Consider the following 23671-nt stretch of genomic DNA (forward strand, 5'->3'; position numbering starts at 1 on the left):
TAGGGTCAGGGGGCACAGCCTCAGAATAAAGGGACATCCCTACAGAACTGAGGATGAGGAGGGATTTCTTCAGCCAAGGGAGATGAATCTGTGAAATTCAAAGGGTGTAGAAGCCAAATCAACGAGCGTATTTAGGGCAGATAAGTTCTTGACTGGTAAAGGGTATAAGGAGAAGGCAGGAGAATGGGATTCTAATGGCCTAAATTTGCCCCTACATCTTTTGATCTGATCACTCTCTTTCTCTGACTATGAGACTTAGTATTTTGTGTTGATTTCGATAACTTGCAAACTTCTTTTCTCTTTTAGTTGCTCTTAGTACACGTTCTGGCATCCACTGTCAGCAGTTCTATTTATCTCACCCTGTTCTGCAGGACCTGTGCTAAGTAAGCACATCATTTACTCTCCCCTTTAACCTGAGAGTGTGTGGCACGTGGCCGAGTGGTTAGGGCGTTGGACTAGCGATCTGAAGGTCTTGGGTTCGAGCCTTGGCCAGGGCAGTGTATGTGTCCTCGAGCAAGGGACTTAACCACACAATGCTCCAGTCTACACAGCTGAAAATGGGTACCAGCAAAATGCTAGGGGTTAACCTCGCGATAGACTGGCGTCCTATCCGGGGGGGGAGTCTTGTACTCTCAGTTGCTTCACGCCATGGAAACCGGCATAAAACCAGCCTGATGGGCCACAAGGCTCGTGACAGTCTTTAATCTTAACCTGAGAGTACCTGTGGCCCTACTGGGGCAGAGAGCTCTTTAGAGAAATAACTGGATTCTGCATTGCATTGAGTTACTTTCTAAACCTGTGGCTTTATCGGCATCTGTGGTCAATTTTCGCCGCATCCTGTTGAGATGAGCATTACCTTAAACACTGTTCTGAGGCTCTCCCTTTAACACACAACGGTGAACCCAAATCCTATTTTGACTTATGTTACATAGATATTCAAACATCGTCAGGCTGTTAACTAAATTAGGTTCACTCATAATTAGTAATTCTAATACAATTTACCTCTTATTCATTCCAGGATACCTAGTTCATATTAATAACAACATTCTAAACATAACTCTGTTTTGCATTCAACACACACAAGATGCTGGAGGAACTCAGCAGGCCAGGCAGCATCTATGGAACAGAGTAAACAGTTGATGTTTTGGGCTGAGACCCTTCATCAGGACTGGGAAAAAATGCATTCACGATTTCTCACTCAGCCATGCTGCAGTTACCCAGTTTATCCTTCTCACTAGGACACTATTACCAGTCTGCTTGGCCCTGGTCCCAACACCCTATCACTAACCTCATCTCATCCCCATCTCAATATACGAAACCTTGTTCTCTCACTTACCCCCTTTCTCATGGCATTTCCCCTTCCTACTCCTCCAAAATTCTTTCAAGTTGAGATAACGACTCTCTCACTGTGGCAGCGGGTGAGAAATACACCACAGAGGCTCTCTTCTTACTTACTTATGCCCATTTCGCCACTGGCGTTTCTTACTTACTGCCTATTTTGCTACTGGCATTTCTTACTTATGCCCATTACGCCACTGGCATTTAGTGCAGCAATGTAGATCCTCCATCTCTAATCTCAGTAGCTTCATCTCGGTTTTCACTACTGTCAGTCACGCAAGTCCCGGGTGGAGACTCAGGAATACCATCACACCGAGATGTAGAAGATTCTTCATTGCTGTTTTCATAATAGTTTTGTTTTACCGGTCAGGGTTGTTAGCCCTGAACTGAACCCCTCAACCTGGAGATCTGGTAACCACTCTTAGTCTGGCCTCTACCCTTTGACCTGTTTGGCATGGATGACCCTACCAAGAGTCAAAGCATAAAGCCCTGACTCCAGCCAACATCGCTCTCTGGGTCACTGAGGCACGCAAACCTCCAAACCCTAGGACAAGGTTGTGTTCCTCTTGGTTTCCAAAGGACACTGTCTGTCTCCGTGAACACTTGAAGGTGCTATTCTGACACCTTACCAAGAGGCTTTAATACTATCCCCAGAGACAGTAAAGACATCGTAGTCCCAGAACACAAATGCTCTGTGAAGCATGTGGCAAAGGTCTGAAACAACTGGTTATCCCTCTCGTTCATGATTGGTGTCTGCTGTTTCCGCTGCAGCTCAGGCTCCACACAGGAGAATCTCATGAGAAGGGCCGTCGTGGAGCAATGTACAGGACACACCTGAAGCTGCACTCCGAGGATGACGTTCAGCTTTGGCCTTCTTTTTGTGGGAAAGATGTTATTAAACCAGAAAGGGTGCAGGGAAGATTTATAAGCATGTTGCCAGGATTTGAGGAACTGAGTTCTAGGTGGAGGTTGGACAGGCTGGGACTGTATTCCTTCGAGTGTAGGAGACCGAGAGGCAATCTTATCCTGTATAAAATCATGAGGGCAACTTCTTCACACAGAGGAATGAGGAATGAGTTGCCAGCGGAAGTGGCTGAAACAGGTACAATAACAAATTTTAAGAGACAGTGGGGCAGGTACGGGCAAATAGGACTAGCTTAGATTGGACATCTTGATCAGAATGAGGTGGTTGGGCCAAAAGTCTGTTTCGTGTTGTATGACACTATGAAGTTGAGCCAAACTCCCACAGAGTACAGTTCAGATATTGCATGTGGTTTGGCAAGATGTCCTATTGTTTGCGGAAAATTCCTACAGTGTACCAATATATGAAAGAAGGATTGCATTCCTAGAAAGCATGACTTTCGGTAATGTGAACTGTTTTTCTCCCATTCAATCTATGTTATATATGGGGATGCATTCCTACAGCAAAGTTTTCTCCAATTGGTCTTGTCCTCACAGGTGCCTGATCAATAGGTGAGGGAACTCTGAATGTTGTACAGGGAGAAGGGAAAGGATTTTTGTTTCAATTGTTACATAGTGTGATGAAGCATGACTGAATAAGTTTCAATAGAAGTGATTGCCTTGTCAGTTTCCAAAGCAAATGTTGAAAGTGGCCTCCCGTGGTGAATGGCAACCAGCATTTGCTGTTGTCGGTCAATTAGTTCAACTCGTTGCATACATTTTGTGCTTATTCTTTCACATAAATCCCACAAGAGCAATTTTTTATTCCATATCTCAGTTTTTTTTGGTAGTGATATGTGAATTCTGGAGCCTGAATTTCTGCTCCCCGAACTGCCATAATGTGGGAAAGTGCTGTTGCAGGAAAGCAGCATCCATCACCAGGGACCTCCACCACCCAGGTCATGCTCTCTTCTCTCTGCTGTCAGGAAGAAGGTACAGGAGCCTCAGGACTCACACCACCAGGTTCAGGAACAGTTACTACCCCTCAGCCATCAGATTCCTGAACCGGGGGGATAACTTCACTGAAATGTTCCCACAACTTATGGATTCACTTTCAAGGACTCTTCACCTCATGTTCTCAATATTTATTTCTTATTTATCTATTATTATTTTTCCCTTTTGTATTTGCATTTTGTTGTCTTTTGCACACTTCTTGTTTCTCCACCCTGTCGGTGCCGTCTTGCATTGATTCTGTTATGTACTGCATATGCCCACAAGAAAATGAATCTCAAGGTTATATGTGACGACATATATATACTTCGATAATAAATTTACCTTGAACTTTAATACATTGTATAAGTTCATTTTGACTTTGGAGATTGTAACTATTAAGCTAATATGTAAATAAAATCACTAGCCACCAAAACCACAGTGCTAATCAAATAATTTCCACCAACTAGTAAATTACTGAGCAGTAATATACAATAAGCAGTTAAACACTTACCTGTACCTCACCTCTGCACACTATGAATGCATCAGTGAGCTTCCCCGCTCCCCGCAGTTCCACCTATAGGCGCTTCACTGCTGTGTCACCTGCATATCCCACCACCCAGGCACATTATCTCTGTTAACTCCTCTTCTCCCACAAGGCACACCTCAGCCTACTTCTCTCAGGAGCAGCCAAAGAGAAATCATTGCAGTGAATTGGGAAGCTAGTGTCTCAGTACTCAGCCTTAGCCTCAAGACCATCATCCCAGCAATCAGCGAGTTCGGTTTCGGTTAGTCTACCCCATCCCACTCACATGCAGTTGCGAGCAGCCAAATCCCTGTGGATGAAATTCTTGCTGCTCAGGTACTCCATTCCCTTGGCAATGTCAATCATAAAATTCAACAGTTTTTGAAAAGGAATCTCCTGGAAGAGGACAAAGGAGACATGGTCAACTGGCAAATAGAGACACTGACCCTACCTCGTGAATATGAGACAAGAGGGAGGTAGGGTGAGGATGATGACATGCTTTGGGGTAAGGGATGATAGGATGGGCCTCCAAGTTCAAACTCATTGTCCTAGACATGCATACACAGGGTCATGAACATTAGCTTTTTTACAGCAGAAGGGCAGTACAGGACGAGGACATACTTAAATTAACAGATTTTATATATTGCCTATAAGTGTGCAAAATAAACAACAGAATATATAAAACCTGCACAAGACTGAGAGGGAGAGGACAAAGTTATGTTGTCCAACATGGGCATGACACAGAAGAAAGAGTGCCAAACTTCCAGTAGATGTAATTGGAGAAAAAGAGGTCTGAACGTCTCACTGGGCAACAAGGGTAAGCAAAGACAAAACATTTTAATTCCAGCATCTGCAGTTTTGTTGGTTCATTTTGTGTTTTGTTTTAATTGGAGTGCTAAATGAAAAAAGGAAACATGTGAGACTGCAGATGCCGGAAGCTGGAGCAAAAAAACAATCTGCTGGAAGAGCTCAGCGGGTGGACAGCATCTGTGGAAAGAAAGGAATTGTTGACACGTCAGACTGTAACCCTGTCTCAGACTGTAACCCTCTACTCAGACTGCAACCCTGTACTCAGACTGCAACCTCGTCTCAGACTGTAACCCTCTACTCAGACTGCAACCCTGTCTCAGACTGTGATCCTGTACTCACACTGTAACCCTGTCCTCACACTGCAACTCTGTCCTCACACTGCAACCCTGTAGTCAGACTGTAACTCTGTACTCACACTGCAACCCTGTAGTCAGACTGTAACCCTGTCTCAGACTGTAACCCTGTACTCACACTGTAACCCTGTAGTCAGACTGGAACCCTGTCTCAGACTGTAACCCTGTAGTCAGACTGTAACCCTGTAGTCAGACTGTAACCCTGTCTCAGACTGTAACCCTGTAGTCAGACTGTAACCCTGTAGTCAGACTGTAACCCTGCCTCAGACTGTAACCCTGTAGTCAGACTGTAACCCTGTCTCAGACTGTAACCCTGTAGTCAGACTGTAACCCTGTAGTCAGACTGTAACCCTGTAGTCAGACTGTAACCTTGTCTCAGACTGTAAGCCTGAAATGGAAACGAGTCAGTTGCGGAGAATGGAACCTGCCAGTCTGTTGGTGAAGGTGGTTCAATGTGTCCAAGAGCTTGGGGGGGGGGGGGTGTTGAAAGATGGCTGGAAATGGTACTGTTAAAGGAAGAGGACTGTAAGTTAAGCACCAGGAAAAGAACTTTGAATTTGTGCTGGTTAGTTGCCTACAATTGGGGAATGGTTGAAAAAGGAGGAATGGTTGAGCATGTGGACAGCTGCAGAGGGACTGTGCTGAACAGAGGTCCAATGCCTAGGATACAAGAGCCAGCACACCAGGGCACAGGAAGGAGAAGGAATGAATGAAGCACACTTCAGTCGGGAATGGCAGAGGATCGGGACGCAAGGGGAAAGGTAGAGAAATTGCCTAATGGAGAGAGGAGGGAAAAATGTTCCAAAGAGAGAGGAAGGGGAGAGAGTGGGGGAGAGAGGAGGGGGACAGAGGAGGGGGAGAGGGGGTAGATGGGGAGAGAGAGATGAGGGAGAGAGAGGGATGGGGGTGAGAGAGGGGGTTGAGAGAGAAGGGGTGCGGAGGGGGAAGGGTGAAGAGAGGGGGAAAGGGGGGAGAGAGGGGGATGGGGAATAGAGAGGGGGAGAGCGAGGGGGAGAGAAAGAGGGGGAGAAAGAGGGGGAGAAGGGGAGAGAAGGGGGAGAAGGGGAGAGAAGGGGGAGAAGGGGGGAGAAGGGGGGAGAAGGGGGGAGAAGGGGGGAGAAGGGGGGAGAAGGGGGGAGAAGGGGGGAGAAGGGGAGAGAAGGGGAGAGAAGGGGAGAGAAGGGGAGAGAAGGGGGGAGAAGGGGGGAGAGAGGGATGGGGAAGAGAGGGGTTGAGAGAGAAGAGTGTAGGGAGGGGAGGGTGAAAGGTGGAGAGTGATGGGGCAAGGGGGAGGGGAAAGGAAAGAGGAGAGGGGAGGGGGAAGAGGGGAGGGGAAGAGGGGAGGGGGAAGAGGGGAGGGGAAGAGGGGAGGGGGAAGAGGGGAGGGGGAAGAGGGGAGGGGGAAGAGGGGAGGGGAAAGAGGGGAGGGGAAAGAGGGAGGGGAAATGGGGAGGGGGGAGGGAGAGGGAGGAGAGAGAGGGAGAACTTATTAGGATGTTCCTGAGTAATGGGATGGTCAGAATATCAGGAATCAAAGTTTCATTTAATCTGGATTTATTGATTGCAGCTGGATTGTAACAGCACTCTGTGCCACATACTGACTTCCGTATGTTACTCAGTCTAATCATGTAGTTGGAGAGAGAAGTAATCTTTGAAAGCAACAGAATAAGGCATCCAACCATCTGTTTCACCCAGCTCTCTCTTCTGTAGACTGCTAGTTTCAATATGAGCCCATTTAACATTTCAACCAATATTGCCCACACAAATTTCATAAGAACAATGTTCAGCAGGTTTGTTTTATGAGTGAGAGGTGGGTGACATCATATGCAGCATGGTCATGCCAGGATGAACTCAGTCTATAGAAAGGACTCACCCACAGAATGTGGGTTACAACATCAAGTGAGCAGATTGTTTGTGTAGAATGTAATCAAACAGGGAAAACAACTACAACTCCTCAGCTCATTTTCTTTTCTCAACTAGAGTGTTGATTCCTGGTTTTGTAGACACAGATTGCCATTCAGTGTGACAGACCAGACCACTGGCATTCAGCTCCATTTCCGGGCAGGACAAATACCTCAGCCTGCATCTGTTCTGGCCTTGTTTTTTCACTGGGGAGGGAAGCACTCTGCAATTGCCAACTGAGAATCCCCAACAGGTCACTGGGCCAGAACCTCCCCCTGAAGTGTGCAGTACCACAACATACAGTACACTTAACAAGCAGGTCAAATCACAATTAACACTAAGCTATACCCCAGGCCAAGAGACAAGAGTGCCAGCCTTCAAATGAGCAAAGCTGACTTACAACGGGTTGGTCTCCCAGCCTGGACAGGACAAGGTAGGTGTGAAGGTCTCCATGCTTCATGAATGGCAGCAGGACCATGGGAACAGGAAGTCGCCGGTGAGGTCGACTCTGGAGACTCACTCCTAGAACATGAGAACATCAGAACATAAGCACATCAGAACATAAGAAATAGGAGCAGGAGTAGGCCATCCGGCCCATCGAACCAGCCCCACCATTCAGTAAGATCATGGCTGATCTGTCCGTAAACTCAGCTCCATCTACCTGCCTTTTCCCCATAACCCTTAATTCCCCTACTATGTAAAAATCTATCCAACTGTATCTTCAATGTATTTAGTGAAGAAGCCTCAGCTGCTTCCCTGGGCAGAGAATTCCACAGATTCACCACTCTCTGGGAAAAACAGTTTCTCCTCATCTCCATCCTAAATCTTCTCCCCTGAATCTTGAGGCAATGTCCCCTAGTTCTAGTCTCACCTACCAATGGAAACAACTTTCCTACTTCTATCTTATCCATCCCTTTCAAAATTTTGAATGTTTCTGTAAGATCCCCTCTCATTCTTCTGAACTCCAGAGAGTATAGTCCCAGGCGACTCAATGTCTCCTCACAGATTAACCCCTTCATCCCTGGAATCAACCTGGTGAACCTCCCCTGCACTGCCTCCAAAGGCAGTATGTCCTTCCTCAAGTATGGAGAGCAGAATGGCACACAGTACTCCAGGTGCAGCCTCACCAGTATTCTGTATAGTTGCAGCATGACCTCCCTGCTCTTGAATTCAATCCCTCTAGGAATGAAGGCTATTCCGTTTGCCTTCTTAATAACTTATGGTACCTGCAAGCCAACCTTTTACGATTCATGAACAAGCACTCCCAAGTCCCTCTGCACAACAGCATGCTGCAATCTTTCACCATTTAAATAATAATCTGCTCTTCTATTATTCCTTCCAAAGTGGATGATCTTGCATTTACCAATGTAGTATTTCATCTGCCAGACCTTGGCCCACTCACTTAGCCTATCTATATCCCTCTGCAGACTCTTCACATCCTCTGTACAATTTGCTTTTCCACTCAGGTTAGTGTCATCAGCAAATTTTGCTACGATGCACTCAGTCCCCTCTTCCAAATCATCAATGTAAATGGTAAACAGCTGCAGGCCCAGCACCGACCCCTGCGGCACCCCACTCACCACTGACTACCAACCGGAAAAACACCCATTTATACCACCTCTCTGCCTTCTATCGGTTAACCAATCCACTATCCATGCCAGTACACTTCCTCCAACTCCATGCATCCGTATCTTATTTATGTCTCTTGTGCGGCACCTTATCAAATGCCTTCTGGAAATCCAAGTATATGACATCCACCTGTTCCCCACTATCCACTGCACTCATTATGTCCTCAAAGAACTCCAGTAGGTTTGTCAAACAGGACCTGCCCTTTCTGAATCCATGCTGCATCTGTCTAATGGAACCACTCCTTTCTAAATGTTTCGCTATTTCTTCCTTAATGACAGCTTCAAACATTTTCCCAACTACAGATGTTAAGCTAACTGGCCTATCGTTGCCTGTCTTCTGCCTACATCCTTTTTTAAAAAGTGGTGTGACACTTGCTGTCTTCCAATCCGCCGGGACCTGCCCAGAGTCTAGAGAGTTTTGATAAATGATTACCAAGGCGTCTATTATAACCACCGCCAATTCCTTCAGCACCCTGGGATGCATTCCATCAGGACCAGGGGACTTACCTACCTTCAGGCCCTCTAGTTTGCTCATCACTATCTCTTTAGTGACAGTGATTTTACTGAGGTCCTCATCTCCCATTTCGTCCATAACCGTGAAGACCAACACAAAATAGTCGTTCAATGCCTCAGCCATTTCCTTATCACCCAATATCGATTTCCCCTTCTCATCTTCCAAGGGACCTATGTTCACTTTAGCCACCCTCTTCCGCTTTATATATTTATAAAAACTTTTGCTATCTGTTTTTATATTTTGTGCTAATTTACTTTCACTCTGTCTTCCCTTTCCTTATTTCTTGTTTAGTTGTTCTTTGTTGCTTTTTCAAGTTTTCCCAATCCTCCAGCCTCCCACTACTCTTTGCGACACATGAGCTTTTAATTTGATACTATCTTTTATTTCCTTAGTTATCCAAGGCTGGCTCTCCTCACACTTACTGTCCTTACTTTTAACTGGAATATACTTTTGTTGAGCACTGTGAAAAATCTCTTTGAAAGTCTTCCACTGTTCCTCAACTGTCCTACCAAATAGCTTGTGCTCCCAATCCACATTAGCCTCATCCTGTTGTAGTCTCCCTTGTTCAAGCATAATACACTAGTTTTAGATCTAACTATTTCATCCTCCATCTGAATGTAAAATTCAATCATACTATGATCACTCTTTCCAGGAGTATCCCTGACTACAAGATCGTTAATCTTACCTGTCTCATTGCACAGGACTACATCTAAGATAGCATTTTCCCTTGTAGGTTCACTAACATGCTGCTCAAGAAAGCCATCACGGATGCATTCTATGAAGTCCTCCTCAAGACTGCCTTGACCAACCTGATCCACCCAATCTATGTGGAAGTTAAAATCCCCCATGACAACTCCCATTCCGTTCTTACAAGCCTCGGTTATTTCTTGGTTAGTCGCCTCTGCCACTGCAATATTTTTATTAGGTGGCCGATAGACAACTCCCACCAGTGATTTTTTTCCTTTACTGTTCTTAATCTCTACCCAGATGGACTCAACACTCTGCTCCATAGATCTTATATCGTCTCTCACAATCGCCCTGATCTCATCCTTAATTAAGAGCACTACCATTAGGAAGCACAGAGGTGCAGAAGGTGGGAAAAAAAGGAATGATAACTTGACTTCAGGCCACGGAGGTGTTGACTGCTCACCTCCCAATGTGTCTGGATTGAGTAGGGCAGTAACAACATTAGACCCTTGGTTTTACAGACACCCAGATGGAACCATATGAAAGAGTGACCTTGATTTTTCCTGAGAAATGCTTACCTCAAGAGAATCAGGACTTCTGCACAAGCACAGCACCTGCCGACAATTCCCCAGTGGCTCCCACGTGGAGAAGTGCTGGGGTGAACGCGCGCAGGGAGAGCAACATAGGGCAAGAGCAGGGCCTCACAGATAGCTGAGATGTTTGATTTATCCTCCTTGTTCTAATTTTTCTTTTTTTGTGTTAAAATCACAGTCACAGGGTGATAGAGACATTCCACATGGGAACTGACCCTGTAGCACACTGACTCCACATTTCCCCTCAACCACCCACTCGCATCAATTGCACTTTACTCTCTGCACACTCCCATCAACTCCTCCCCAGCTTCTACCACTCCACCTGCCCACTGGAAACCACGGACAGTGGCCGGCCAGCCTATCAACACTTTTGGAACGTGACAGGAAACAGGGGCATCTGGGGATTCACAGGAAGAATGTGCAAACTCCACACAGAGGTCAGGATTGAACCCGGACCTCTACAGCTGTGAGGCAGGTTCTCTACTAAATGCACCACTGTGCCACACTTAAGCACTTTTATTTTTATTTTTTTTTTTAATTTTATTTTTATTTGGATAAGGAATTCACAAGCATCATGTACTTTTTTCACATGTATAATCTTTTCCATTTTTTATGTATAAAACTATAATTATTTATACATTAAGTACACATTGAGATGATATAAAAGGAAATTAGACACTTAAATAGATAAATATGTACAGTAGAAATTCTAATCTATTAGGCTAAGTAATGGTGTTAACTGTTAAGGAAAGTAGTAATAATAGTGGATTAGTAATAGTTTCCATATATCTCTTCTGGATCACTTCTTCTGGTCCAAAATGTTGTGTGTAAGCCTACGTAACAACCATTATAGGTGTTTATATCCTAACTTGTTCATGCTTGCTCCTGCCCCCAAACATAATTATCCAGTCCCTATGTACTTATTTACTTAATTTTATCATTTTTTATCCCTTACCCAAATCTTTTCCTTTACTTGTATTAATTCTCTATTTTCCAAACAAAAAAAGGACAAAAACAGTAAACATTTAGACTAGAGGTGCTTACGTTAGCAATATTACTGTGTTGATGAGAAAAGCAGTATAAATCATTAGGAGATTCATCTAAAGTCTGCTCGCATTGGGGTTATATATTCAATCCATTTATTCCAGATTTGATAAATTTTTTCTTTTTGAATTCTCAGGGAGTAAGTCAACTTTTCTATTTTAAATATTTCCAAGATAATTTCGTGCCAATCTTCTAATGTAGGTGGTATTGGATTTAGCCACTTTCTAGTGATTGATTTCTTACTTGCCGCTAAAAGGGCCTGCAGCAACTTTATATCTTTCTTCTGTTCAAGAAACAATACATGCCCCAAATAGAGCGTCTCAAAGTTCAGAGGTATCTGGGTCCTAAATACCTTAACTAATGTTCTATGAATACCTTCCCTATATAGACTTAATTTAGGACGATTCCAGAAAATATGGAAACGATTTGCCTCCTTGGAGCCGCACTTTCTCCAACATGTCACGTTTGTATCTTTATATTTTTCCTGATATGGGGTCTTAAAGTATCTTATAATATTTTTCCAACAATGTTCTCTCCAAGTCAAAGAATTAGTCAAAGACCATTGAAAGCTGCAGATTTTCCCCCAAGCCTCCTCTGAAAGTACCAACCCCGCTTCTTTCTCCCACTTCTGTTTAATATACAACGTGTTTACATTTTTAGCATGGGAGAGTGCATTATATAATCGAGAAACTGATTTACTAGGTATTGAACCGCAAGCCAAATTAAGAATCTTGAAAAATTCTAATTCCACTGTTGATAGGTCTGTATGTCTACAACTCTGGTTAACATAATTTCGTACTTGAAGGTACCCAAAAAAGTCATTGTGTTCTAGGCCATGTTTGTCCTGCAGGATTTGGAAACTTTGTAATACTCTTTTATGTATAAATGAGAGGTAGGTTGTAAGACCTTTCTTTATCCATAATTCAAATCTTTTATCTCCTCTGTTGGGAAGGAATTCGGTATCATATGCACACCATCTGAAAAGTTTTAGCATGTTATTAATTCCACATGGATTAACCACCTTCTGCCATACTTTTAATGTAAGATTTATCCAACTGTTTTTAAATTTTTCCAATTGGGCCATCAATCCTTTGTCAGCTATTGAGGCCTGTAGAGGAAAACTGTCTACCAATCCAAATTCTATTTCCTTCCATCTAGCCTTGTATTCCCTATTACACCAATATAACAGAGGGGTTATCTGTAAGGCATAAAAATAATTTCTCAGGCAAGGAAGAAACATACCTCCTCCTTCCTTCCCTAATTGTAAAGTGTTATATCGAATTCTAGGTTTTTTTCCTTGCCAAATGAAGCGAGAAATCCATTTATCCCATTCCCTGAATTGATTATCATCCACCTCCACAGGTAAAGTACGGAAAAGATACAGTAACCGAGGAAGGATATTCATTTTTATAGTATTTATCCTTGAAGTTAAACTTAAAAAGGGGATAAGATTCCATTTATGCATATCTGCTTTTATCTCTGAGATTAATGGCCCATCATTTACCTGTGACAGTGTTGAAAGATCCTTCGGCAGGGTTATTCCTAAATATTTTAATGATTTAGCTTCCCACTTAAGATCATATGTATTCTGCAATTTTTTGGATGGTGTATAATTTAGGGACATAACCTACGTTTTCTTTACATTTATTTTATAACCTGATATTTTCCCAAAGTCATCCAACAATGTAAACAATCCTATAAATGATTTTTCTGGTTCACTCAGATAGACTAAAACATCATCTGCGAATAACGCCATTTTCTGTTCAATCCCTGCCACCTTGATACCTCTTACGATTTTGCTCTGTCTTATTAGTTGGGCAAGCGGTTCAATATATAGTGCAAAAAAAAGAGGAGAAATTGGGCATCCTTGTCTATTGCCTCTCTCTAAAATAAAGGAGTCAGAGAGGTCCCCATTTATCTTAATTCGAGCTGTAGGGCTGTCATATAGAGTCTGAATTACTTTAATATACTTTTCTTGAAAGCCAAATCTTCCTAACACTCTGTATAGGAATACCCAACTAACTGAATCAAAAGCTTTCTCAGCGTCTAATCCTACCACCACTGTCTCTGTCTCGTTCTTATTAACCTGTTCTAGTATGTGCAGAGTTCTCCTTATGTTGTCCTGTGTTTGTCTTTGTTGAATAAATCCAGTCTGGTCTAAATGGATTAGGCCAGGTAAAAGCTTTTCCAATCTGCGCGCTAATATAGATGTAAATAGTTTGTAATCTAAATTAAGAACACTAATTGGCCGATAATTGCCACATTCTAGTTTATCTTTACCCTCTTTAGGAATGACTGAAATAATCGCTTCTCTCCATGAAGGTGGAGTTTCTCTTCTCTGTAAGATCCAATTAAAGGTGTTAAGTAGTAATGGGGCCAACTGTGACTTCAGGGACTTGTACCACTCTGAGGTAAACCCATCAGAACCCGGGGACTTTCCAGCCTTTGACCTAGAGATGGCCACGTTCAGTTCTTTGGCAGTTACTGGTTCTAATAAACTTTCATTTTGTAAATCTGTAGGTTGAGGTAGATCTAAAGAATTCAATAAACTGTCTATATAGGGCTCATTGGGGGCCCCGGGTTGGGAGTACAGCTCTCGATAATATGTTTCAAAACTCTCTTGAATTTTCCCCATTGTACTCTCCACAAGCTTTGTCTTTGGATTCTTTATTTTATGAATTGTATTGTCTGCTTGTTGTTTTCGTAACTTATATGCTAGTAAACTAACTGATTTACCTCCTACTTCATAATTCTTTTGTCTCAGGTAAAGAAAATTTCTTTGAGTTTCCAACGTATAAATATCATCAATTTCACTTTGCAATTTCCTAATTTCCTGTTTTAGATTTGAATTACTTTTGTTGCTATCTACAACTTGTTGTTTTAATTTTCCTTGAAGGTCTGCTAATTTTTGTGTATTGATTTTTTTCATGTGATTGGTAATGGAAATAATTTTCCCTCTCAGTACAGCTTTCAATGTATCCCATAAGATCACTGTGATGTTTCTCCCATGTCATTAAGGTCTAGGTATTCTTTGATTTCTCCCCTTAATCTCTCCATTACTTTCGGGTTATTGAGTATATGTGAATTTAACCTCCATAGTGTTTTCCTCATTTTCCTTTCCAGGATTAGAGACATAGAGACTGGGCTATGATCCGACAGATCAGTGGTTGCAATATTACAGTTTTTTATCCTGAGTCTATCTGTATTAAAGATAAAGAAATAGTCTATCCTTGAATAGGCTGAATGAGGGAAAGAGTAATGTGTATAATCTTTACTAGTGGGGTGTAATTCCCTCTACACATCTATAATTCCCAACACCTCCATCAATAAATTCATTTTCCGAGTCAGAGGTTTATTCTGAGTAACTATTCTTGAAGAATCTAATATAGGATTTAATCTAATATTAAAATCCCCTCCACAAATTACTACCCCTTGAGAACTGACCATTAGGTCAAAAATGTGTCTATAAAATGACCATTCACAACCTGGAGGAGCATAAACATTCAGCAATGTTATTTCTGTACCTTCTATTCTTCCTGTGATTTTTACAAATCGTCCATCTTTGTCTTTAGTCTCTGAAATATGTTCATAATTAAGAGTGCTTGATATTAAAGTAGCTACCCCTCTTTTGTGGCTCAATTTATATGATGAATAAAATACATGCTTAAAGCCCATTCTTTTTAATTTTCCATGTTCAGATTGGCTCACATGTGTTTCCTGGAGGAAAGCTATTTGTGCCCTCTCTTTTTTCAATTTAGACATAATATTATTTCTTTTAATTGGATTCAAAACCCCATTAACATTATAGGAAATTATTTTTACCAATTCAATTTGCATTTTTCTCTAGTAGAAAAAAAACTCTCCTTTTCTAACCAAACAGTAAGCAATCCCTTCTCAACAGTAAACCAAAACATATAACCACACCCTAGACATTTTTGAACGTACAACATTTGAAAAATTTTCCCGACGTCCCACAGTGAGGCCTGAGCACCGACCCGCCTCAGTTCAGAGGGATAACCTCTATCTTCACCCTGTGTTAGAGGGCCCTCAGTTTGAATAATCATAGAGAATTTTCTCCTATTTATGTCTCGACCATATTGCTATCATTCAAGTTATTCCGTCTAGTTTATTTTCAGATACCAGCTTTCATTTTACCTTTAAGTCCGAATTGCTCTTTTCAGTCATTTCTCTTAATTAATCTGTGTTCTCTGTACATTCGCGTCTGAATATTTGCAGCTTTTCCTTGTAGTTTGACACTCTGGTTCGTGTGGAGCGTCCTCGCCGCGCTAACTGCCACGACTTCTGCCGAATCCTCTCCAGTAACGACTCCGGTTGGGTGATAACTTTAATAGGTAGTCCCCGGTCCGCCAGGTCCGACGTTGCCTCCTCCGCTGTAGCGTAAGTTTTTGTCCCTTCGTCGTAAAAGACTTTCAGCCGAGCTGGATACGGGGTCTGAAATCTGATGTTGTTTTCCTTCAGGACCCTCCGTGTTTCCGCATATTCCTTCCGTCTGGCAAGGATCCCCGGTGCGTAATCGTGGTCTAAACTGATTTTACAGTTGCTCCACATGAAACCTTTCTTTTGCCATGCCTGTTTAAGGACCTCTTCCTTCGTTCTGTAACTGAGAAATCTGACCAGAATCAATCTGGGCTGGACGCCTGCTGGAGGCTGTGGTGCCAACGCAAGGTGAGTCCCTTCTATCTGTAGGTCTTTTGCGGCCGGTATATCAAGGTTCTCTCTAAGCAGCTTCTCCACGAAGGGAATCATCAATCCGGGTTTACCTTCAGTTCCTTCGGGAACTCCGTAAATCCTCACATTTTCCCTTCCTGAGCGGCCTTCTTGATCTATTAGTTTCCACTGGAGCTGCTCTTGCAGCTTTAGCATTTCTGCTATTACTTCCTCGGCGTTTTGTAGCTTCTCTTCAATTCCAACAATCCTCACTTCGGCTTCATCTATCCTCGAGTTAGTTTTTACTATTTCTCCTTTAATATCTTCCAGCTGTTTGCTGTTATCTTGTCGGAACTCATGAATCTCTCTGAGAATCAAAGACAGATTCACCGATTCCTCCTCATTCTCTCTGTCCTGGCTTGCCGTGGGGGAGCTAGGCCCGTCGCCTTGCTGCGTCTCTTTGTGCTTATCAGCCTTCGGAGCGGATTTTTTAATCTTGTTCTTAGACATCATCCTTGCCCCTTTTATTAATATAGTTACACAATATTAAGTATTCGTCTAAATTCGATTTTGGGGCAGTTTACCTTCTTTTTGGCCGAGAGACCTTTTCCTTACGCCGCCATTCCCTTGATGACCCGGAAGTCCTCGGTCGCACTTTTATTTTTAAAATTTTAACTTTAAAATCAATAGTGCATGTGTCCCTCAATTTAAGTCTATCTGATTGACAATTGCCTACTTTAAAGTCTTTGAGTCTTTATGCCTTTGATTTCTGAAGCTATTTTTAACGAGTGTACAATGATTAATGCCCTATCCGCATGGGTGGGATTGCTCTGCACCAGATTACCTCCATGTGCTTCCTACAGTCTTAGAGCCTGAAAGTCGTACAGCATTGAAAAAGCCCTGTAGTCAGACACACCCAGGCCAACATTTTGTCCATTTGCCTCCATTAGGACCATATCCTTTTAAGTCTTGCCCACTGAAATGTCTCTCCAAATGATTGTATCCAATACCACCACCTCCTCGGGCAGCACTTTCCAGCTGTCAAACACCCTGTCTGTAAAAAAAAAAGTAATTATCCCTCAAATCCTCTTTCAGATCACAGCCAATATGGGGCTTTTGAAAGATAGACAACAGGAAGAAGATATCACTGCTCTTCTCTGATTGGGACTGGAAGCACTGCTCTAGAATTTTCTGCCGCAGGATGAGGCCTGCAGTCACTATTTCTAACTCAGATGTTCTGCCCCCTGAGCCACAACTGCCAGGGGCAACCACTTGCCCCTTACATCCTACCCCCGCGGTGTGGTGCAGCCACAGTAGCCCAGGTTCAGGTGCTGCCCGCGTGGAACCCGCATCTTCTCCCGGTGACCCCGCTGGCTTCCTGCCAGGGGCTCTCGTTTCCACCCACACACCAAAGATACGCGGGTTGGAAGATTAATTACCCCCTTGTTAATTTTCCCTTGTGAGAAGGCAAGTGGGAGAATTCGGTGCTCTGATTTCCTCACACACACTAGAATATGTGGGTTGTAGATTCATTACCGCCCCCCCCCACTATTTTTCCCTTGTGAGAAAGTGAGTGGGAGAAGCCGGTGCTCTGGTTTCCACCCACACACCAAAGTTACGTGGGTTGGCAGGTTAATCTTCCCTGGTGAGAAGGCCAGCGGGAGAACGTGGGAGAGTCGATGAGAACGTGTGAAGAGTAAACTGGGATTCGTACAGTTGGGTGCTTAAGGTCCAGCATAGGCTCAGTGGGCAGAATGGCTTTTTCCCATGCTGTACAACTCCATATCTCCACCTCGCCTGAACAAACTACATGCAGACAGAGTAGAGCTGCAATCACCTAAAAATACATAAGCTAGGACAGATTCTTAAGGTGCACGTTAATTTAAATATCCAAAAGAAATAACACAATATAACTCCTCTACCCAATAAAGTGGCCACTGAGTGTATGTGTAGTGTATTTAATATTTCAGTGATATTGTAAATATATTATTTGATTAAACATTCTTTCTTGGCATTATGGGTTATATGTACGAAGTACGTGAATGGCATACGTCACTACTCCACCGCGTCATAAGTGAGTGCCTCACTAAAGTGAAGTGAAGCAGACATGATTTCTCAGCCTTGCGTGTTCCAATTCATTTCTGGAGTTACAAAACATAACAGTTTGTTTGTGGTCTTCCGATGCTGCAGCCCGTCCACTTCAAGGTTCAACGTGTGTGTGTTCAGAGATACTCGTCTGCACACCATTGTTGTAACGCATGGTTGTTTGAGTTACTGTCACCTTCCTGTCAGCATGAACCAGTTGGGCCACTCTCTTCTGACCGCTCTCATTAACTAGGTGTTTTTGCCCACAGAATTCCCACTCACAGGATTTTTTTTTGTTTTGCGCACCATTCTCTGTAAACTCTAGAGACTGTTGTGCATGCAAATCCCAGGTCAGCAGATTCTGAGATACGCAAACCACCCTGTCTGGCACCAACAATCATTCCATAGTTAAAGTCACTTAGATCACATTTCTTCCCCATTCTGATGTTTGGTCTGAACAACAACTAAAACTCTAGACCATGTCTGCATGTTTTTATGCATTGAGTTGCTGCCACTTGATTGGCTGATTCGATATTTGCATTAACAAGTGGGTGTACAGGTGCACCTAATAAAGTGGCCACTGAGTGTTGTTGTCCAAAACTCATTTTTCATGTCATCTGGGGTATCTGCTCACTACGGGGCTGCTGAGCACTGAAATCCAGCCTAAGGCAGTATAAAGCCCTTGGATTTCCCTGCCCATGCAAACTCTCCTGGACTGACATGGGAGTGCTCCAGGAATAGGGCCCCTGCTATGAGCACACACCCAGGACAAAAGCCCTTGTTTGATCACTTGGTTTTGTAGAGTGGAGAAGCTCTTTTGATAGGCATTGTTTGAATGACTCACTTCAACCCAGCGTGGGCATCAGGAGGCAGACATCTCAGAAAATCAATGAGGGGGACGTGAGAGCAACATGATTGGTTGCCGAATGTCATGTGACATAGCCCTGCCCACCCAGAGTCGGTGGTACAGCATGCCCCTTTAAGTGGGTTTAGCACCTAAATACCAGATGGCACTGTTTTCTATCTGCTCACCTTTACCATTTTCCCTCTGCACCCTTACCCCTGGCTTACTCACCAATAATCTTAATGATGTTCGGGTGGTCGAATTCCTTCATGCAGGCTGCCTCTCGCAAGAACTCCTCGTTGTCTCCAGGTACACAGATTTCAGCTGCATGGGAGAGGGAGAAAGGAGTAGATATGAATCATCCATCTTTTCCAGCCTGCTCCACCCTTCAGCTAGGTTATGGTTGGCTCCCATTCAATGTCCTCTGCCACCTTGGTTTACCATCCCTCCATATCCTTGTTGTCAGTAAAACTAAAGAGGTGATTGTTGACTTAAATGAGAGAAGGAGAGTGAATATGCACCAGTCAACACTGAGGAATGCAGTGGAAAGGGTCAGAGCTTTTAGTTCCTTTGTTCAACATATTGGATGACTTGTATTTTGCACGGCACATAGATGCAATCACAAGGAAGGTACACAAGCATCTTTATTTTCTTGGGAAATTCAGGAGGTTTGGCATGTCTAGAAAATGCTCTAGAAAACCTCCACAGATTTGTTGCTGGAAGTACTGTGGCTGGTTGCATCTTAGCTTGGTATGGCAGTAAGAACATGCAGGAACAAAGGAAGCTGCAGAGAATAGTGGACTCAGTCCGATACATCATGGGCATGATGACTCCCCAACATCAGTAGAACCTACATAAGATGTTGCCTCAAGGAGGAAATATTCATCATCAAAAATTGCAACCATCCAGACCATGCCATCTTCTCATCAATAACCATCATCAAAAATCGCAACCATCCAGACCATGCCATCTTCTCATCAATAACCATCATCAAAAATCGCAACCATCCAGACCATGCCATCTTCTCATCAATAACCATCATCAAAAATCGCAACCATCCAGACCATGCCATCTTCTCATCAATAACCATCATCAAAAATCGCAACCATCCAGACCATGCCATCTTCTCATCAATAACCATCATCAAAAATCGCAACCATCCAGACCATGCCATCTTCTGAGATCTACCATTAGACAGGAGGTACAGAAAACTGATTTTCCACACCAAGAACAGCTACTTCCTTTCAACCACTCATTTTTCAAACCAGCCTGCACGATCTGAATCACACTGCTGAAGGAAATGCAGTCAGTGGAGGAATTAGTGACCATCAGCAAGGGTAAGAGAGAGGGGGAGGGAGGTAGTCAGGGAGGCCTCAGAGGACATCTCAGTCTAAAGCTGATTTCCCATTTTGGAATCTTCAGAGCACTATGGACCAGCTTTTGCACTACCCTACACTTCTCTCTGATTGTGCATTTTTTGCTTAAAAATGCTTAAAATTTTTTTTTTTGCTTAAAAATGCTTAAAATTTTTTGCTTAAAAACATTGTGCATGTTGCTTAAAGCGAGATTTTCCATTGTCCTTGTACTTCAGTGTACATGTGCACATAACAATAAGCTTGACTTAATTTGAAAATGGTGCAGGTCAATGTTCTTCTGAGGTGTGGAGCCAAAGTCAAGATCATGATATGGTGAGTGGCTCAGGTGTGTAGCAAAAGGGAGCACAAGTCCAAAGGCAATAGTGATAAGTAGCTCAGTAGTGAGCTGACTAAACCGATGATTCACTCGCCGTCAATGTGAGTCGCAGGTGGTGGGTTGTCTCACTGGATGTCACAGAATGAGGTGCAGAGCATTCTCAGTGGGGTTACACAAACAGCCAGAGGGGTGGTTCGTATTAGGTGAAATGAGGGACGAGGTGCTGTCATGTGAATGTAGGGAGCTAAAATTCAGAGGAAATTTATTATCAAAGTACATATATGTCACCATATTAAACCCTGAGTTTCTTGTGGACTCCTGTACCTTCTTCCTGATGACAATAAATCCAATAACCATAATAAAATTAATGAAAGACCGCACCCAACAGGGCGAACAACCAGTGTGCAAAAGACAGCAAACTGTACAAATACAATAAGAAAAAAAAGAAACAATAATAATAAATAAACAATGAATATAAAGAATAAGAAATGAAGAGTCCTTGAAATTGAGTCCATAGGTTGCAGGTGAAGTGAAGTTGCAAGTGAAGTTGGGTGAAGTTATCCACTTTGGTTCACGAGTCTGATGGTTGGGGGCAGTAACCTTTCCTGAACCTGGTGGTGTGAGTTTTGAGGCTCTTGTACCTTCTTCCTGATGGCAGCAGCGACAAGAGAGCATGTCCTGGGTGTTGGGGTTTCTTCTTTCCTGCGACAAAGCTACGTGTAGATGTGGGGGAGAGGGAGGAGGGGCTTTACTCATGATGGACTGGGCCATATCCACTACTTTTTGTAGTGTTTTCCAGTCAATGGCATTGGTGTTTCCATACAACCAATATCTGTGATGCAACCAGTCAATATACTCTCTGTTGTGTGTTTAATATTTAAGTAACATTGTAAGTATATTGTTTGATTAAGCATTCTTGTTTGTTTAAATGATTCATTATGGACCAGTGGTGTTCCACAGAGATCTATCCTAGGACCCCTCCCCTTTGTGATTCTTATAGATGACCTGGATGAGGAAGTAGAAGGGTGGGTTAGTAAGTTTGCGGATGACACAAAGGTTGAGGGCGTTGTAGATAGTCTGGAGGGTCAAAGGTTAAAGCAAAACTGGGTTGAGAAGTGGCAGATGGAGTTCAACGCAGATAAGCGTGAAGTGGTTCATTTTGGAAGGTCAAATTTGAAGGCAGAATATAATATTATTGGTAAGACTCTTGTCAGTGTGGAGGATCAGAGAAATCTTGGGGTTCGTGTCCATAGGACACACTCAAGGCTGCTGTGCAGATTGACAATGTTGTTAAGAGGGTGTATGGTGTGATGGCCTTCATCAACCGTGGGATTGAGTTCAAGTGCCAGGAGGTAATGTTACAGCTATATAAGACCCTGGTCAGACCCCACTTGGAGTACTGTGTTCACTTCTGGTCACCTCACTATAGGAAGGATGTGGAAACTATAGGGAGGGTGCAGAGGAGATTTACAAAGATGTCACCTGGATTGGAGAGTGTGCCTTATGAAAATAGGTTGAGTGAACTTGGCCTTTTCTCCTTGGAGCGGTGGAAGATGAGAGGTGACCCGATAGAGGTGTATAAGATAGTGAGAGGCATTGATCGTGTGGATAGCCAGAGGCTTTTCTTCCAGGGCTGAAATGGCTAACATGAGAGGGCACAGTTTCAAGGTGCTTGCAAGTAGGTCCAGAGGGGTGTCAGGGGTAAGTTCTTCACATGGAGAGTGGTGGGTGCATGGAATGCACTGCTGGTGATGGTGCTGAAGATGGATACAGTAGGGTCTTTTATGAGACACTTAGGTAGGTACGTGGAGCTTAGAAAAATAGAGGGCTAGGCAGTAGGGAAATTCTGGGCAGTTTCTAGAGTAGGTTGTATGGTCGACACAACACTGTGGGCTGACGAGCCTGTAATGTGCTGTAGTGCTATGCTCTATGCTCTATGTTCTATGATTATGTGTAAAAATAAGTGAATTGCATATGTCACAATGCTACCACACCTCCATTAAAGTAAAAACTGAAGTTAGATTTGCTTTCTCAGCTCTCTTGTCTTCTATTTAATTAGTTTAATGTTTTGGAGTTACAAAACCTAACAGCGGTAACAAGGTATTTTTAAAACGAATCCAAGACGGCTCTCAACCTGTTGAAGTGCAGCAAGAGATTGATGTGTTTGATTCCACAACAGATAACTGGATTTTATATATTGAATGGACTGTGTAGTGTTTTAAAGCAAATGAAATAGCCAATAAGAACCAAGTACCAATTTTGCTGAGTGCATTGGGTTTAAATGCATATAATTTGCTTAGGAGTTTGACAGCTCCAACCAACCAAACCAGCTGAAATGAGCTTTGCTGATATTGTGAAAGTAATGCAGGAACATTTAGAATCAAAACTATTACTGATTGCGGAACGCTTTAGGTTTCATAAGTGGAATCGAAAAGAAGGGGAGTCCATTTCAGCATACATGGATGAATTGAAGAAGCTGTCTGAGCATTACCAGTTCAATGATGGGCTTAATGATCCACTGAGAGATCATTCAGTTTGTGGAATCTTACAAGAAAGCATTTAAAAACAGCTGACAGAGATGCAATTGAGTTGCAGTCAGGAATGAAAGTCAGAGTGAACAAAACTCATACATCTAGATGGAGGCTTACCTGACTGAACAAATTGTGTTATTGTTGTAGCTCAGGCTCATATACACCAGACCAATGCAGGTTTAAAGGCTAAACTTGCAGAAAATGCAACAAACTAGGATACAAAGAGCATGTCAGGCAGACAAAATTAAATGGACTGCACAGGGAAGAGAAAAATCTAAAAAGTCAGGTTGCAGTAATCTGCATGCTGTTGATGAAAACTCTAACAGCGATGAGAGTGACACTGGGCTGGGTAGCTTCGAGATTTACAATGTGGAAACTAACATTAGACAACCAATATGGCTTACAGCAGTAGTGAATGGCAAATTGATTAAAATGGAATTGGACACTGGCTTGGCTGCTTCAGTCATTCCAAAAAATGAGTTTGATTGGCATTTCAAAGATAGTGAACTGAAGCCTGAAGCCTGAAGAACAAACTGGAGAAAACCTAACTCCTGAGGGAATGACAT

At 43.0% G+C, this 23671-nt stretch overlaps 1 protein-coding gene across 2 annotated transcripts in view; it reads right to left on the bottom strand.

Annotated features, from left to right (window-relative positions):
- tyro3 (TYRO3 protein tyrosine kinase) overlaps nucleotides 1-23671 on the bottom strand; it is a 108350-nt gene that overhangs the window by 8038 nt on the left and 76641 nt on the right. For both annotated transcript variants that reach the window (XM_072265055.1, XM_072265046.1), the window contains 3 exons: nucleotides 19114-19206; nucleotides 7220-7341; nucleotides 4041-4150 (listed from right to left, as the gene is read on the bottom strand). In XM_072265055.1, coding sequence (XP_072121156.1) covers nucleotides 4041-4150; nucleotides 7220-7341; nucleotides 19114-19206 — 325 coding nt within the window. The remainder of the gene's footprint in view (nucleotides 1-4040; nucleotides 4151-7219; nucleotides 7342-19113; nucleotides 19207-23671) is intronic.

The sequence above is a fragment of the Mobula birostris genome, chromosome 1 (genome assembly GCF_030028105.1).
Source record: "Mobula birostris isolate sMobBir1 chromosome 1, sMobBir1.hap1, whole genome shotgun sequence".
Lineage (NCBI taxonomy): Eukaryota > Metazoa > Chordata > Chondrichthyes > Myliobatiformes > Myliobatidae > Mobula > Mobula birostris.